Here is an 18,218-nt window from a genome sequence, read left to right as displayed (position 1 = left end):
ATTTTTCCGCGCGAGTGCAAAACATTGTAATGCGTTTTGCACTTGCATGAGAAAAATCGCGCGTGTTTGGTACCCGAACTTCTTCACAGTCACATGATCCATCGCCATGGTAAAAGATCATGTGATGACCGGAGTGACGTCACCACAGGTCCTTTTCCTGCAATCAGCAAAGGAGGAGACAGAAGAGATGCCGGCTGCGCGATCAAGTGGACTAAGGTGAGTTAAAAAAAAAATTAACCCCTCCAGCGCTATTGTACTATGCATTCTGTATTCAGAATGCTATTTTCCCTTATAACCATGTTATAAGGGAAAATAATAATGATCGGGTCTCCATCCTGATAGTGTCCTAGCAACCGTGCGTGAAAATCGCACCACATCCGCACTTGCTTGCGGATCCTTGCGATTTTCACACAACCCCATTCATTTCTATGGGGTCTGCGTTACGTGAAAAACGCACAAAGAGGAGCCTGCTGCGATTTTCACGCAACACACAAGTGATGTGTGAAAATCACCGCTCGTGTGCATAGCCCCATAGAAATGAATGGGTCAGGATTCAGTGCGGGTGCAATGCGTTCAACTCACACATCTTATCCGCGCAGAATACTCGCCCCTGTGAAAGGGCCCTTATTTTGTTCATAGAATGGACAACTGCTCACTGAAGAGAACTGTATAGATAACCTGTGCTTGGTGATTCTGCATTATAACAGGATTCTTGCATTGATTTACTGCCATGTATGCAGCGGTCATTGTATTGTACAGTATTAGAAAAACATGGCTGCTTTCTTCCAAAAGCAGTGCCATACTTGTCCACAGGTTGTTTGTGGTATTTCAGCTCAAGTCGTATTCATTTCAGTGAAGCAGAGGTGCGATACCAGACATAAACCATGGAGAGGGTGAGATTGTTACTGTAAGAGCAGCCATGTATTTCCAGTACTGTATAAGGCTAGTTTCACACTAGCGGTGGCTCTGTATTCTGGCATTGCTGTAAGCTTTTAAGGCTCCATCCAGCCCTATTCACTATAATTGGGACCAGCGGAGATCCAGCAAATGCAGACCTATCTGGAAGGCTGCTGCTAGTGTGAAACGAGCCTAATCCTTTTAAGTTTTTATTATATATTCTTTTTATTGTGGTTTTTAATTATTTTTTTTTAAATAAATTTGCAAGCTTTTTTTAGTCGTACTCCCTTGTTCTTTTTTTGTAGATTTAAGATTACATAATGATTACAAAGATTAACTCTGATTTTCCTGTTTATTCATGGATTCAGTGGTTAATGAAGTATTATGTTGAATGACGTGTCTTCTTGTGATTCTTTTTGGTTTATAGACTGATTCCTGTTGCTATGGTCGGCTTCAAGGAACTTCTCAGAAGACTAAAAGTACAAGATCAGATGACAAAGCAGCACCAGTCCAGGCTGGATGTCAGTTCCACAGTATTTTATCTTTTAAAGACAATTTGCAGCTATTTCTCTGTTGCCTCACACTGTTTTATCTCCAATTCTAGATTATATCTGAAGACATAAGTGAGTTACAGAAAAATCAGGCAACCACAATGGCAAAAATTGCACAGTACAAACGGAAGTTAATGGAACTTTCCCACAGAGTCCTCCAGGTACAAATCAGCATGTTTATTTTGTAGCATGCTACTATTGAATGGGAACAAGGTTATGTACAGTCATTCACAGCTCACTGCCTACGGCTTGTACTGCTGCTGATATTTTGTGTGTTGCCATAAGGATCTTGGGTGGATGTTGTGCACACATATAACTGCCACCATTAATGAAGTACAGAAGATGTTGTATGTGGTGATTTTGAACGGCACAAAATTTCCATCACAAAAATGCCTCTGACCAATATCAGAAGCTGACATGTCATCAGAGTCTCTCAGTCACGACTCCTTAGAAATTGGGTCTGTAAGGTCAGGTGATCATATCTACTGGTAGGTCTCCATTTACTGAAAACTCCTCTATGACTTAGGTCATGTTATCCAGCTAAGCAATGGCATTCACATATATGTATGTCTAAGGTCAGTGATGGCTTTACTCTTTCCAGAAGTGTAATTTTACCCCCTGAGGGTCCCCTTTATTGAGCCTCAGCTCACCATATGTTGTGTGACATTACCTGATGATCAATTTCTCAGTGCTATTTTATGCTACCTTTAAAAATCCTGCAGGCTGTTTCAGCAGAGGAACATCCTGCCAGGGTTCACCAAATCCGGTTTAGCCAGATAATGTTGTGTACCTCCAGACTCCATTGACTATAAAGGGATCCGGCAGCTTTTCGGCATAAATACCAGGTTTCGGCCCGACATAAATTTGTGCATGCATGACACTTTGTCCATCCGAAAGTTGACATTTCGCTGGAAAACAGCTGGATCCCTTTATAGTAGATGAGGATTCGGGCATGCTAGGCCGGGTCCGGTCAGTTGGTCAAAAGAGCCTGTCAGATTTGGAAATACATATGTGAACATACCCTGAGTTGCACTGATCTCTTATAGAGCCTGTGCTAATACACACCACGCATCTAAACATGCAGAACTGACGGGTAGAGCATGGGGAGAAATAGCAGCCCGTGTCTGGGTTTAAGACCTGAGTTGGATTTCAGTCTACCTCACACTTTCTCTATGCACTGTGGCTTAACTGTACTCAATAATAATAGCCCTAATGCAGCGGATGACATCAGTATTGAATATGGGAAAGTATGTGAAGTCAGTATTATGGTGATAATACAGAGTTAAAATGTAGCTTTTCATTTTTAAACAGGTTTTAATAAAGCAAGAAATCCAGCGGAAGAGTGGGTTTGCCATCCAAGCAGAGGAGGAACAGCTTCGTGTGCAGCTAGACACTATCCAGTCTGAACTCAATGCACCCACTCAGTTCAAGGTAATCCTAGCCCTGTGATGGCTAACCTCCGGCACTCCCGCTATGGTAAAACTACAACTCCCAGGATGTACACTTGCTTGGCTTTTCTCAGAACTCTATAAAAAAAGGAATGGAGCATGCTGGGAGTTGTAGTTTCACCACAGCTGGAGTACATCACTTTTGAAGCTAGTCATTATATTAAAATGTTTTATTGAATTCTTTTTGCTAGCGTTTAGTATGGTGAATATACTCTGATGCTTCCTGATCTCCTACCAGTCTCTAACTCCTGGTGCCCCTCGTCACGCAGGAAATGACCTCTCATCCAGTCACTGGTTGAGGCATGTCACTGCAGCGTCCGGTGATTGAGAGGCACCAGGATGTAGAGAAGTGTCAGAATGGGAGCGGCAGGGGATCTGTTTGGTGGGTATGTTTTTTACAGCATTCTTATAATTGTTGTTGCTCAGAGAACCCCTTTAATGCAAACTCCCTTTAGCGCAAATTCAAACCACATTCTGTAGCTGATCCCTCCAGTTCATCTGTATTTGGTAGATGTAATGGTATCCATAAGACTCCTACACATTTTTTTGCTATTTACTAAAATACTGTCCCCTGTTTTTCTTAGTGTAATTAATAAAGATATTTTATTGTATCTGGGAATTTTACCGACAGTGGATGGGAGAGCAAATCCATACGGCCGTTTCTTCTCTATATCTGAATTTTGTTGCAAACATGTCTGTGGAATGACTTTACTGTTGGGGTTTGCTTTGCAGGGTAGACTTAATGAGCTAATGTCACAGATCAGAATGCAGAATCACTTTGGGGCAGTGCGATCAGAAGAAAAATACTATGTAGATGGAGATCTGTTGAGGGAAATTAAGCAGGTAAGAATGCGTGTTTTTGCTTAAGCATTGCCTTTCAGTCGTTTTATGCTATCATTGATTGCACCTGCATCTAACACATGGAATCCTCCAAAACTTTGGAATCCAACAGTGATAAGTCAGATGGATAAATTTTCACAACAGATGGCAATTTGTCATCCTTGGCATAAAGCAGTGACTCCAAGTTTGACATTTTTTTAAAACCTGTTTTAACCTTGGTGATGAGTGCTGAGTAGCCCATGCACTCTGCAGCTGAGGCCTGCTGTAACATATAGCTGGGCTCTCTCTGCAACTGCCAAGATTGGAGTTGGCTTCGATTCTGCCTCTTTGACCCTCTAGATGCCACGGTCAGTATTAACGGTAACATTAAAGTAGTTGACAGAGGGTGGACGCTCTCTCTCTACCCTATTGGGGCCCCAGCGATGTGATTGCAGGGTCCCTTATGGTGGTCATGTTCAGAAGACTATTAGGCCCTTCCAGAGTTATGGTCTTAAATGTGAACTGACAGAAGTATTGTAATGTAGTTTACCAGCGATTCAGAGGTTTGTCTTTTCTTAAGTCTCCTAGTGGGACTTGAATTATTTTTAACTTTTTTTTTTTTTTTTTTTTTTTTTTAAGTAAAAAAAAAAATAATCTACCTTTTTCCTCCTTATCTGGTTCTTTACTATTGTAAATAAAAGCTAAAACACACCACATGATTGGTATGCCCTGTGTCCATAACGACCCGATCTATAAAACGATCACGTTACTTATCCCAAATGGTGAAAGTCATAAACAAAAATAATAAATAAAAAAATGGCAGAATTGCTTAACCTCCCCAAAAAATTGTGTAAACAGCGATCAAAAAGTGTGTACCTGAAAATGGTAATGGTACAGATAAAAAAAATGCAGCCCCTCCTGCATAAACTAAGTCCAAAACAGCTGCATCAATGGAATAATAAGTGTTGTCGGTCTTAGAACACGGTAACACAAAAAACTAAAGATTTTCCATTTTTTTAAAAAGTGATTTTATTATGCAAAATTAGTAAAACATAAAAAAATGTAAATTTGATATTGTCGTAATCAGATCAACTGGCAGAATAAAGTTGTTATTTACCCCATGCTGTGAACTCCGTAAAAATACATTGACAGAAATGCTATATATTTCCCAAACCGCCAGCAGTACCTTCCAAGTAGCCGGCAGTGAGTTTCTAATGATGATTTTCTTACTGCATTCAGATGAGGCAGAAGTATGAAAAACGTTCTTTTATCCTCCGTCCGTGCTATTTTCCAGTCAGGTTTGAATTTAAGGTGGCAGCGACCTCCATGCTTCAAGTCAAGGTAACCCCGCACCCTTCCCTGTGACTGACAGCCGGCTGTCGGGCATAAGCGAAGGGGCAGGGAAGGGTGCGGGGTTACCTTGACTTGAAGCATGGAGGTCGCTGCCCCCTTGACTTCAAGCTTGACTGGAAAATAGCACGGACAGAGGATAAAAGAACGTTTTTCATTCATCTGCCTCATCTGAATGCAGTAAGAAAATCATTAGAAACTCACTGCTGGCGGTGTGGGATGGCTTTTGCCACTGACAGGTTCCCTTTAAACCCGCCTTTACTTTACCAGTTTGTTAGGTGGCTCTTGATTGGATTCTTCAGTAAAATGTTACTGTATCCTGTGTAATGTGCCTAGAGGATGACTGTTTTTTTCTCATCTATGTAGCACTTAAAGCAACAGCAAGAAGGACTGAGCCATTTAATCAGCATAATAAAGGACGACTTGGAAGACATCAAACTGATTGAGCAAGGACTGAGTGATAATGTCCATATACGTGGAGGAATGTTAAGTTGATATAATAAACTCCATCTTTTTTTCTTCTCAAGGACATTGTACTATAAGTACCATAACATTTCCAGGTATGATAAGACAGAACAGCTTGAGGTCCCCTATTAATAAAGTACTTATTAATAAAGATCAAAATATGTTTTCTTTGAAACGTTTGACACAGATTGGAGAGCCAAAGGTCCCACCTTCATTATCTGTCACTCCTAACAGAAACTGTGAATGCAAAGAGTTCAGTATAGCATCGTTTGGTAGCACTTTGGTGACACGCAGAAATGAGCCGTCAACAAATGCTAAAGGGAGTTATATTCAGTGTTGTTAAGACTGTTATAGATAAACACTGCTTTTTAATGTTCATATTTAAAATGGGGTCTTATTGGAAAAAAGTGAATAAATATTTTTCTTATAGTTTGTGTGTGTATCTGTAAGTATGCTGGGGCCTCATGGTCGGTGGGGCCTGGTGGTGATACGATGAACAACTTTGCCAGATAGTTTTAATGCTAGTGTGAAACTAGCCTTATGCTGTCAAACACTTTGCACTGTATAGGGTTTCATAGGCAATTCTCCTGAAGACCATAAAGAGTTTTCCCGTCTGGATGAGATGCGTGTAGTGAACACAGTATTCAGACTGAATCCTGACCCATTCTTTTCAATGGGCTGTGCATAATCTCTGCGTTCAGGAAAAATCACAGCATATTCAATTTTGTGTTTTTTACACATCTCTGGTTCCATTAAGGTGAGTGGCCTTGTGTGAAAACAGAAGGCATCTGGATGCATTGCTATTATCACTGATGGTTTTTCTAGGAGATGCAGAGTTATCTTCTCATATGTAGTAAATGTAGCTGTTTTCCCCATGCAGCTCAGTCATCATTCATAACTCTTTGTTGCTACCTCATAATATGTATAATAGCTGCAGATGTTGCTTAAAGGGAGTCTGTCATCAAAGTTTCACCTTTTTAACTCTCCCCATAGCTTTCTAGCAGCCTTACAGTTAATAAAAACGTTACCTTTATGAGCAATCCCGGCAAAAAACATTTTAGTAGCATATGCAAATGAGGGCTTGCAAGTACCCAGGGGCGGCGTTACCCTTGTAGGTGCCCAGCTAGCCCAGCCTTATCGTCGCTTCCCCCCGCCCATCCTTTCCCTCTGACCTCCCATCTACTTACTTGTTTCGCCGAGATCCCGCGCCTGCGCACTCAGTCCGTCAGCCGGCGCATGCGCACTGCGATGCCTATTCCTTGTACGGCATCACAGTAATTAATGCGCACAAAGGAGGTGGTCCATCGGCGCATGCGCATTAATTACTGTGATACCGTACAAGGAATGGGCATCACAGTGCGCATGCGCAGACTGACTGGGTGCGCAGGCGCGGGATCTCGGCGAAACAAGAAGTAGGTAGATGGGCGGTCAGAGGGAAAGAATGGGCGGGGGGAAGCGACGATAAGGCTGAGCTAGCTGGGCACCTACAAGGGTAACGCCGCCCCTGGGCACTTGCGAGCCCTCATTTGCATATGCTACTAAGATGTTTTATAAGTCCAGGATTGCTCATAAAGGTAACGTTTTTATTAACTGTAAGGCTGCTAGAAAGCTATGGGAAGGCTTAAAAAGGTGAAACTTTGATGACAGACTCCACATAAGGCTAAGATCACTTCACAATGTGACGTGTTGTCTAGAGCAGTGTTTCTCAACCTTTCCACACCAAGTACCCACTTGTGACAAGGTTTAAACCAAGTACCCCCACAAAACTGATCAGTGATAAATGTTAATAAAATACGGCTACTCTCACACCCTTGTCAGAGGCTCCTTTTTTAAACCTTTGTCAGTATTTACTTTATATTGGATGGAAAGAACAGCACAGCATGCAGCTTTAATCTTCCTGCAGACAACAAACTTAGACCCATGATGTATGAATACAGCACTACATACCTATTACATCCAGTGACTGCTCCTCTGGTTGTAGATGTTTTCTCTACTCATCTTCTCTCTTCAGCTCAGACCGCCAGGACGACTTCTTCCAGCCATGTCTACCTCAGGAGAGTTTGCCACACAGATATCTCAATTTCCTCACATTTCCATCCACATTCTCAGCACAAACTCCTTCACCTGGTGCCCTCCAGAGTGTCATACTGTTGCTGTCCCCAGTACTGTGCCACATAATACTTTTTGCAGAAACAGAGTCCCCCTGAATAGTAGTACCGCACAGATAGTGCCTTCCTCAATAAGTATTGCCACAAAGCGCCCTCAGACATAGTTGTACCCAGCAAGTAGCAGACCTGACTATAATAGTGTCACAATGTGTCTCGTAGAAAATAATTGTGCCGATATTGTGCCAGGGTGCTCCAAAAGTATCATAAGTAGTAGTAATTCTCTAATTTGTAATAATGCCCCCATGCTGTGCCCAAATAGTAATTATGCATACCATGAGTGCCCTGTTAGTAGTGCCCTCTAAAGTGTGCCCTATAATAATGTTCCTCCAGTAGCAATAAGTCCCCTCTATGGTGACACCAGTGGTCTGCAACCCCATAGTAGCAAAAATAATATACTCCCCTTGCCACTTCCCATTCTATGCCGCTAGGCTCCAATGGGCCTATTATGACTCATCTGGTCATAATCATGTCATCACACCACATGTGCCATCCTCTCATAGGCTTCAGGCCTAGTGGCCTATGAGGTTCCTGTGCCTCACTTCAGTATTTAACTGTCGACGTACTAAGGACCGCAAAACAGTTAATTGGTGGAGAAGCCCCATGTCATTGCCCGAGCAACCAGTAATGAAATTGCTGGTTGCTTAGGCAGTTTTGTATACCTCCTGACCCTGCGACACTGGGCGACAGTGATGTAAAGCATGCTACCACTGGACTCGAGCAATGAAAAAGTGTTCCTTTAGAGTTAGGAATCCCAATACACTTTCTGGTATCCTTATGGATGAATCTGGGTAAAATTTTGTGGAGGAGCCGTGACCATTGAGATGAATTGTGATATAGATTGTGAGCCAGACTTTCTCATCCAACATCTGTGCATGACCTGACAATTACAAATGCTCTTGGAATTTTGTGCAAAGCCTCTTTCGAAGACTGAAAATTGTTATGCTTCAAAAGAGGACTCTACTTTATATGGTTACTAGCAGAAGGACTCGGCTTCGCATGGGTTTATTTAATCTATTTAGTTTAATGTTTGTGTGTGTCGTTAAAAGATATCAACAGTATCCACTATAACAGTGACATCTACAGTACCCCACCCCTTTAACAGTGACCTCCACAGCGGCCGCACCTTTTAGTTACCTCCACAGTACCCCATCTCCTTAAGAGTGATTTCCCTTAGCAGTGGCCTCTACAGCAATCTGACCCTTAACACTGACCTCCCATAGCGGACTGTCCCCTTAACTGTGACCTCCACAGCAGCCTGCCCCTAGGGTGGCCGGAGGTCCGGTTTTAGGCCAGACAGTCCAGCTTTCAGACTCCCTGTCCTGCGGTGCAGGGCCTGGACAGAACACAAGGATGTCCTTTTGAACAGCTCAGACAGCAGCACTGTGCTGTCTGAGCGTGAGCTACAGGGAGAAAGTCACCCTCTCACCCCTGCAGCTGACAGTTGATTTTTACCTTTATTTTTCCAATCCTCGTCGGCTGCAGAGTGGGAGGGGGCATGGCTTAGTCGGACCTGGGGGCAGGGTTTTTAAGTCCGTCTTTTGAGGGTGGTCTGAATGGCCATCCTACCTGCCCCCTAAACTGTGATCTACACAGCACTCTGCTCCCTTAACAGTGTCATCCACAGCTCCCTGCCCCTTTTAAAGCTGACCTACAGCAGTGAAGAAAAAAATGGCTGGGTTGTTATGGAAACCTGTTGTAAAACTGTGTGTATGTGGAGACTAAGGGCCTGCGAGCTTCTATTGGCTGATAAGGGTCATTTTTGGAGAATATCTCCGGAACTCTACGTGCTAGAGAGCTAAGACCTGGTCTAAAACCTTCCCCGACACCTGATGTACCTGTCTGACAAATTTCATGATTGTAAATGCGACGATTCCTTTAGCGGACACATATACACTCGCCTAAAGAATTATTAGGAACACCTGTTCTATTTCTCATTAATGCCATTATCTAGTCAACCAATTACATGGCAGTTGCTTCAATGCATTTAGGGATGTGGTCCTGGTCAAGACAATCTCCTGAACTCCAAACTGAATGTCAGAATGGGAAAGAAAGGTGATTTAAGCAATTTTGAGCGTGGCATGGTTGTTGGTGCCAGACGGGCCGCTCTGAGTATTTCACAATCTGCTCAGTTACTGGGATTTTCACGCACAACCATTTCTAGGGTTTACAAAGAATGGTGTGAAAAGGGAAAAACATCCAGTATGCGGCAGTCCTGTGGGCAAAAATGCCTTCTGGATGCTAGAGGTCAGAGGAGAATGGGCCGACTGATTCAAGCTGATAGAAGAGCAACGTTGACTGAAATAACCACTTGTTACAACCGAGGTATGCAGCAAAACATTTGTGAAGCCACAACACGCACAACCTTGAGGCGGATGGGCTACAACAGCAGAAGACCCCACTGGGTACCACTCATCTCCACTACAAATAGGAAAAAGAGGCTACAATTAGCACGAGCTCACCAAAATTGGACTGTTGAAGACTGGAAAAATGTTGCCTGGTCTGATGAGTCTCGATTTCTGTTAAGACATTCAAATGGTAGAGTCCGAATTTGGCGTAAACAGAATGAGAACATGTACCCATCCTCTGATGGCTACTTCCAGCAGGATAATGCACCATGTCACAAAGCTCGAATCATTTCAAATTGGTTTCTTGAACATGACAATGAGTTCACTGTACTAAAATGGCCCCCACAGTCACCAGATCTCAACCCAATAGAGCATCTTTGGGATGTGGTGGAACGGGAGCTTTGTGCCCTGGATGTGCATCCCTCAAATCCCCATCAACTGCAAGATGCTATCCTATCACTATGGGCCAACCTTTCTAAAGAATGCTATCAGCACCTTGTTGAATCAATGCCACGTAGAATTAAGGCAAAAGGGGGTCCAACACCGTATTAGTATGGTGTTCCTAATAATTCTTTAGGGGAGTGTATGTATGTGTGTATATACACTCACCTAAAGAATTATTAGGAACACCTGTTCTATTTCTCATTAATGCAATTATCTAGTCAACCAATCACATGGCAGTTGCTTGAATGCATTTAGGGGTGTGGTCCTGGTCAAGACAATCTCCTGAACTCCAAACTGAATGTTAGAATGGGAAAGAAAGGTGATTTAAGCAATTTTGAGCGTGGCATGGTTGTTGGTGCCAGACGGGCCGGTCTGAGTATTTCACAATCTGCTCAGCTACTGGGATTTTCACGCACAACCATTTCTAGGGTTTACAAAGAATGGTGTGAAAAGGGAAAAACATCCAGTATGCGGCAGTCCTGTGGGCAAAAATGCCTTCTGGATGCTAGAGGTCAGAGGAGAATGGGCCGACTGATTCAAGCTGATAGAAGAGCAACGTTGACTGAAATAACCACTTGTTACAACCGAGGTATGCAGCAAAACATTTGTGAAGCCACAACACGCACAACCTTGAGGCGGATGGGCTACAACAGCAGAAGACCCCACCGGGTACCACTCATCTCCACTACAAATAGGAAAAAGAGGCTACAATTAGCACGAGCTCACCAAAATTGGACTGTTGAAGACTGGAAAAATGTTGCCTGGTCTGATGAGTCTCGATTTCTGTTGAGACATTCAAATGGTAGAGTCCGAGTTTGTTATTGAGATTCTATATAGAATTGGACTAACACCAGGCTGCCCACCTAGAAAATCTCAGTGCGGTCAAAACCACTAGATATTTGGACTGATATGAGGAAGTAGAAGAGTGCTCCTATAATATTGAGGTGAGTCCTCTGTCTGCCACTAACCTTTAACTAGTACAGTTTTCAGCATTGGATAGGTACAGTTAACTTTATTGAAAGGTTCATTTGATTATAATATAGAAAATTGTATACATGGTTATATCGGAGTATCAGCAATTAAAATAGATATACAGTGAAACTCGAAAAATTAGAATATCATGTAAAAGTTCATTTATTTCATTAATGCAACTTAAAAGGTGAAACTAACATATGAGATTTCAAATCTTTGTTATAACTTGGATGATTATGGCTTACAGCTCATGAAAACCCCAAAGTCACAATCTCAGAAAATTTAGAATATTAAATGAAATCAATAAAAATAAAAAAAAAGGATGTTAAATAAAAAAATGTAAGACCTTTTGAGAAGTATAATCATGCATATCTACTCAGTACTTGGTTTGGGCCCCTTTTGCATCAATTACTGCCTCAATGCGGCGTGGCATGGATGCTATCGGCCTATGGCACTGCTGAGGTGTTATGGAAGACCAGGATGCTTCAATAGCAGCCTTCAGTTCTTTCTCTTGGCAATGCCCCATAGATTCTCTATGGGGTTCAGGTCAGGTGAGTTTGCTGGCCAATCAAGCACAGTAATCCCATGGTCATTGAACCAGGTTTTGGTACTTTTAGCAGTGTGAGCAGGTGCCAAGTCCTGCTGGAAAACAAAGTCACCATCTCCATAAAGCTCGTCTGCGGAAGGAAGCATGAAGTGCTCCAAAATCTCCTGGTAGACGGCTGCGTTGAGTCTGGACTTAATGAAGACCAGTGGACCAACACCAGCAGATGACATGGCTCCCCAAATCAACACAGACTGTGGAAACTTCACACTGGACTTTAATCATCTTGCATTGTGTGCCTCTCTATTCTTCCTCCAGACTCTTGGTTTCCAAATGAGATGCAAAAGTTGCTCTCATCAGCAAAGAGTTCTTTGGACCACTGAGTAACAGACTAGTTCTTTTTTTCTTTAGCCCAGGTAAGATGCTTCTGACGTTTGTTGTTCAGGAGAGGCTTGACAAGAGGAATACGACATTTGAAGCCCATGTCCAGGATCAGTCTGTGTGTGGTGGCTCTTGATGCACTAACTCCATCCTCAGACACTCCTTGTGAAAGTCCCCAACACTTGTGAATGGCCTTTTCCTGACAATCCTCTACATGCTATTGTCATCCCTGTGCACCTTTTTCTTCCACACTTGTCCCTTCCACATAATTTTCTATTAATGTGCTTTGATACAGCACTTTGAGGACATCCAACTTCTTTTGCAATTACCTTTTGAGGCTTTCCCTCCTTATGGAGGGTGTCAATGATGGTTTTCTGCTCAACTGTCAGGTCAGCAGTCTTTCCCATGAATGTGATTCCTACTGAACCAGACTGAGAGACAATTACGAGGCTCAGGAACCCTTTGTAGGTGTTATGGATTAATTAGCTGACTTGTGTGACACTTTGAGCCTAGAATATTGAACCACAATATTCTTAATTTCTGCGATTGTGACTTTATGGTTTACAGCTTATGAAACCCCAATCATACAAATTATAGCAAATAAAGGCTTGAAATATCTCGCTTTGCATGTAATGAGTCTATCTCATATATTAGTTTCACTTTTTAAGTTGCATTACTGAAATAAATGAACTTTTGCACAATATTCAAATTTTTTGAGTTTTACCTGTACAATATAGACATTGTAGACATAGCATTACTTATTAAGCTATATCTTAAAAAGTAACTGCTGGGGGGGAAAAAGAGTGGAATAATGAATGAGAATGGATACAACATAGAACAGCCCGCTCTGCTGTTTCCACCACATACATTGAATGGCTCAAAAGGGAATACCCCTTTAAAGGCTGTCTACACCTTCAGGCGCAATTTTTTTTTTATGATTGCATTTTACTTATTTTGGGCTTAACCACTTCCCATCTGCTTTTAAAACAAAGTGATACCTCATAAAATATTTATTACTTAACATTCCCCATATGTCTACTTTATGTTGGCATCATTTTGGAAATGTCATTTAATTTTTTTTGGGACGTTAGAAGTTTAGAAGCAATTCTTCAAATTTTTAAGAAAATTGTCAAAACCCACTTTTTAAGGACCAGTTCAGGTCTGAAGTCACTTTGTGGGGCCTACATAGTGGATATCCACGGGAGGTGGTTAAAATAATGTTTTCTATTGGTCTTTTATAAAAAAAAAATGCAGCAGCTTTGTCATAAAGAGTTAACTAATACCTAGCTGTGAGAAGCCTAAATTCACTTTGTGCTAGACATCAAATAACTCTTATCTCTAAATTACTAATGGCTCAAAAACAATTATTTAAGCAACATTATTATCAGTAAGATAAGAACTGAGCTACAAAGGGTGTTTATAAGGTCAGAGATAAGAAGCCGTCAGCTGATATGAACGGAACACAATAAAAGCACAGAATCTCAACGCTGTACAGAGAAAGGGGTTCAAATGTTTTATAAAGACAATTGAAAAAATGATTTTCAGCTCAAAATGAGTACAATGCAATAATTAATAAAATAAAAAAAATTCCCTGAAAGGTGTCCATAACCTTTTAAAGGGGTTGTCACTTCAGCAAATATTATTTATTATGTAGAGAAAGTTAATACAAGGCACTTACTAATGTATTTTTATTATCCATATTGCCTAATTTGCTGGCTGGATTAATTTTTCCATCACATTATACACTGCTCTTTCCATCAGCGGTGGCCATGCTTGCACACTAAAGGAAAAGGCGTCGGCCTCTCTGGTGGCCAGGACCGTGGGAGCGCACACAGGCTGATGCTTTTTTCTATAGTGTGTAAGTACTGCCATCGCTGACGGATTGCAGGGTGGTTGTAACCATGGAAATGAGAAGCATGTAATGTGATGGAAAAATTAGTCAAGCCAGCAAAGGAAGCAATATGGATAATAACAATACATTAGTAAGTGCCTTGTATTAACTTTCTCTACATGATAAATGCTATTTGCTAAAATGACACAACACCTTTAACCCCTTAGGGACACATGACGTACCGGTACGGCATGTTTCCCGAGTCCTTAAGGACACATGATCGGAACAAGGTGCCTCCTCAAATCATTGAGCAGGCACCTCGGCTGAATGCCCCTCGGCTAAATGCTCACAGGCCCCGGAAGCTGTATGAGTAATAAACACAGTATTACTCATACAGCCAATGCATTCCAATACAGAAGTATTGGAAAGCATTGGAAAGGAATATACCCCCAAAAGTTCAAGTCCCAAAGTGGGACAAAAAAATAAAAAGTTGAAAAAATAGTTTTCCCCCCAAAAAAGAAAGTTTCAAGTAAAAATGAAAAAAAAAAACGTAATTTTCCCCAAATAAAGTTAACATTTTTTTGTTAATTATAGGGGGGGGGGGGGAGTATCCCTGGCTTAGAGCAGAGCGCGCTGATTGGATGCAATCTATGCGGCTTTTACCTGGTTCGGCGGCGGTGCCATCGGGTCCCCATGCGGCTGTAGGGGGGACCCGATGGCATGGAGGGCAGCGCGATGCCTTCCTGAGGCATCTGCGCTGCCTTCCGGTGAACAGCCTGTGAGATCCAGCCCCCTGGATCTCACAGGCCCCGGAAGCTGTATGAGTAATACAGGGTGGGCCATTTATATGGATACACCTTAATAAAATGGGAATGGTTGGTGATATTAACTTCCTGTTTGTGGCACATTAGTATATGTGAGGGGGGAAACTTTTTAAGATGGGTGGTGACCATGGCGGCCATTTTGAATGCAACTTTTGTTTTTTCAATAGGAAGAGGGTCATGTGACACATCAAACTTATTGGGAATTTCACAAGAAAAACAATGGTGTGTTTTGGTTTTAACGTAACTTTATTCTTTCATGAGTTATTTACAAGTTTCTGACCACTTATAAAATAATGTGCTGCCCATTGTGTTGGATTGTCAATGCAACCCTCTTCTCCCACTCTTCACACACTGATAGCAACACCGCAGGAGAAATGCTAGCACAGGCAACCAGTATCCGTAGTTTCAGGTGCTGCACATTTCGTATCTTCACAGCATAGACAATTGCCTTCAGATAAACCCAAAAATAAAAGTCTAAGGGGGTCAGATCGGGAGACCTTGGGGGCCATTCAACTGGCCCACGACGACCAATCCACTTTCCAGGAAACTGTTCATCTAGGAATGCTCTGACCTGACACCCATAATGTGGTGGTGCACCATCTTGCTGGAAAAACTCAGGGAACGTGCCAGCTTCAGTGCATAAAGAGGGAAACACATCATGTAGCAATTTCGCTTATCCAGTGACCCCCTTAGACTTTTATCTTTGGGGTCATCTGAAGGCAATTGTCTATGCTGTGAAGATACGAGATGTGCAGCACCTGAAACTACGGATACTGGAAGCCTGTGCTAGCATTTCTCCTGCGGTGTTGCTATCAGTGTGTGAAGAGTGGGAGAAGAGGGTTGCATTGACAATCCAACACAATGGGCAGCACATTGAACACATTTTATAAGTGGTCAGAAACTTGTAAATAACTCATGAAAGAATAAAGTTACGTTAAAACCAAGCACACCATTGTTTTTCTTGTGAAATTCCCAATAAGTTTGATGTGTCACATGACCCTCTTCCTATTGAAAAAACAAAAGTTGGATTCAAAATGACTGACTTCAAAATGGCTGCCATGGTCACCACCCATCTTGAAAAGTTTCCCCCCCTCACATATACTAATGTGCCACAAACAGGAAGTTAATATCACCAACCATTCCCATTTTTATTAAGGTGTATCCATATAAATGGCCCACCCTGTACACACAGTATTACTCATACAGCCAATGCAGAAGTATTAGAAAGCATTGTTAAGGAATATACCCCCAAAAGTTCAAGTCCCAAAGTGGGACAAAAAATAAAGTGAAAAATTAAGTTTTCCCCCCAAAAAATTAAGTTTCATGTAAAAATAAACAAAAACGTAATTTTCCCCAAATAAAGTTAAAAAAATTTTTTGTCAAAAATAGGGGGGGGGGGGAGTATCCCTGGCTAAGAGCAGAGCGCGCTGATTGGATGCGCTCTATGCCAGGGAGAAGAATGACACGCCCGGGAAAACTTTTGAAGGCCTGCCCAGTTGAGCTGAATGGCTCATTAGCATACAAGGCGGCAAATATTCCAGGGGGCAGCGCAGACAAACGGGGGCACTGATTGAAAAATGAATGACTGAATAAGCAAGACCGGGGGCATGTAAGTAAGGCTATATCTTTAGTTTAACTTTCATTTTCAGGTGAAAGGTGCTCTTTAAACTTTTTCAGGTGTCTTATTAGAAAATTACCTATTTAAATCATTTATTTTAATGTTAGTATATTAAAAAAATAAAAATCCTCGAGTTTTTGCACTGGCCATTAAGCCTAGTATGTTGGGACTTGTAGAAGTAACTTTTCAATAGCCATCATATTATCACAGGCAGAATTACAATGACAGATATCACAGCTTGTCTATACAGAGGTAATATCACCTATTGTGAATGGTGAAGCCTGTGTTTTCATCTCCCTGCTGACCTCTGTACAGGTCACAGAACATGCCTTGAAAAATTTACAATGGAAGTCAGTGGGTCAGCGCCTCTCTATTGTGTCTTTGGCCCATGTAGCTGCTCTCAAAGGACTGGAAGTCTTGACTTATTTTAGGCCTAATGGCCAATGTGAAACCGCAGGAGAGAGAGAGATATATATATATATATATATATATATATATATATCTCTATTTTTTTTTTTTTTAAAACCTAGATAGTGACATGGAGAATTAATACAAAAATTCTATAAAAAAAATCCCTAACATGAAAACGCATTTTAAACAATAGGTCAATTTCTTTAAATCCACAAAATATATGGTGGAGAATTTATCAAGCCTTGCACTCCAGAATTCTGTCTTCAAAAATGTAACAAAATAGGGCTTTGTGACATTCTGTGCTCATTTGCAGGAATATTTTTTATTTTTACATCACTCACTCCAATTTTGAAAAGGTGGAAAAATGGTTGTGGTTAGCCTGTCAAGTTGATTTAAGCCAGATTTATCAACTGATATATTTTTAAAAGTCACAAAACTTGTCACAATCTTATCCAGTAAAGGAGTGGCATAGAAAGTGGAGTAACATCTGAAGACTGAAATGTTAAAGATTCACCAAGTTTATCGAATATTGTTTGAATTTCGGGGTCTGTCAGTGTGGTTGAGGTGCCATGGTAATGCTGCTAGCACTCATTAGCACTCAAACTGCAACAATTTCTAGTAAAACCACATGCATTTTTACCATGTTGTTCTCACCCGCATGGCAAGAACTATGTCTCATTGGCACTGTGTGTATAGACTCTTATGGTGGCCTGTGGCTTCCTAGAGTTTAAAGCTGTGTCGAAGGCTGTCTTTAGCTCTAACAGAAGAGAGATTCCATTCGGGAGACCCTTCTGTATTAACACCTAGTTGGCAATCTATTTATGAATGTCTAGGAGGAATAACAGAGGAATAACACGTCAGAAGAGGAGACAGGTGCTCTTGCAGTACTAATAGACATACTGTGCACTGAAACCCTGTTTTGCACTCATTAACTATAGCGTATATTAACGTTACCCAATTCTATGAGCAGTACAGTTATAAACAGCAGGGGTGGATTGGCCATAGACCTTGCAGAGAAATTTCCCAGGGGGCCACCTCATGGCCAGCCAGTGGAAGTTTTTGGGGATGTATTTTGTTCTGCTGGCAGTATTTTGTGATGGACTGAGGTATTTGGCTCTGTTGGGGTGGTATAATGTGCCACAATATGGTA

At 41.7% G+C, this 18,218-nt stretch overlaps 1 protein-coding gene across 4 annotated transcripts in view; it reads left to right on the top strand.

The window, feature by feature from the left end:
• Positions 1-5,956, top strand: part of NUP54 (nucleoporin 54) — a 51,650-nt gene extending 45,694 nt beyond the window's left edge. For 2 of the 4 annotated variants that reach the window (XM_040417956.1, XM_040417955.1), the window contains 5 exons: positions 1,325-1,418; positions 1,502-1,609; positions 2,760-2,879; positions 3,629-3,739; positions 5,432-5,955. In XM_040417956.1, the coding sequence (XP_040273890.1) occupies positions 1,325-1,418; positions 1,502-1,609; positions 2,760-2,879; positions 3,629-3,739; positions 5,432-5,560 (562 nt within the window). In that variant the 3' untranslated portion in view covers positions 5,561-5,955. Of the gene's footprint in view, positions 1-1,324; positions 1,419-1,501; positions 1,610-2,759; positions 2,880-3,628; positions 3,740-5,431 lie in introns of all 4 variants that reach the window. The other 2 variants (XM_040417957.1, XM_040417954.1) reach the window with 2 other exon arrangements.
• Positions 5,957-18,218: the final 12,262 nt, after the last annotated feature.

The sequence above is a fragment of the Bufo bufo genome, chromosome 2 (assembly GCF_905171765.1).
Source record: "Bufo bufo chromosome 2, aBufBuf1.1, whole genome shotgun sequence".
Classification (NCBI taxonomy): Eukaryota; Metazoa; Chordata; class Amphibia; order Anura; family Bufonidae; genus Bufo; species Bufo bufo.
Note: the sequence above shows the minus strand (reverse complement) of the source record. Positions and strands in the feature narration are given on the sequence as shown.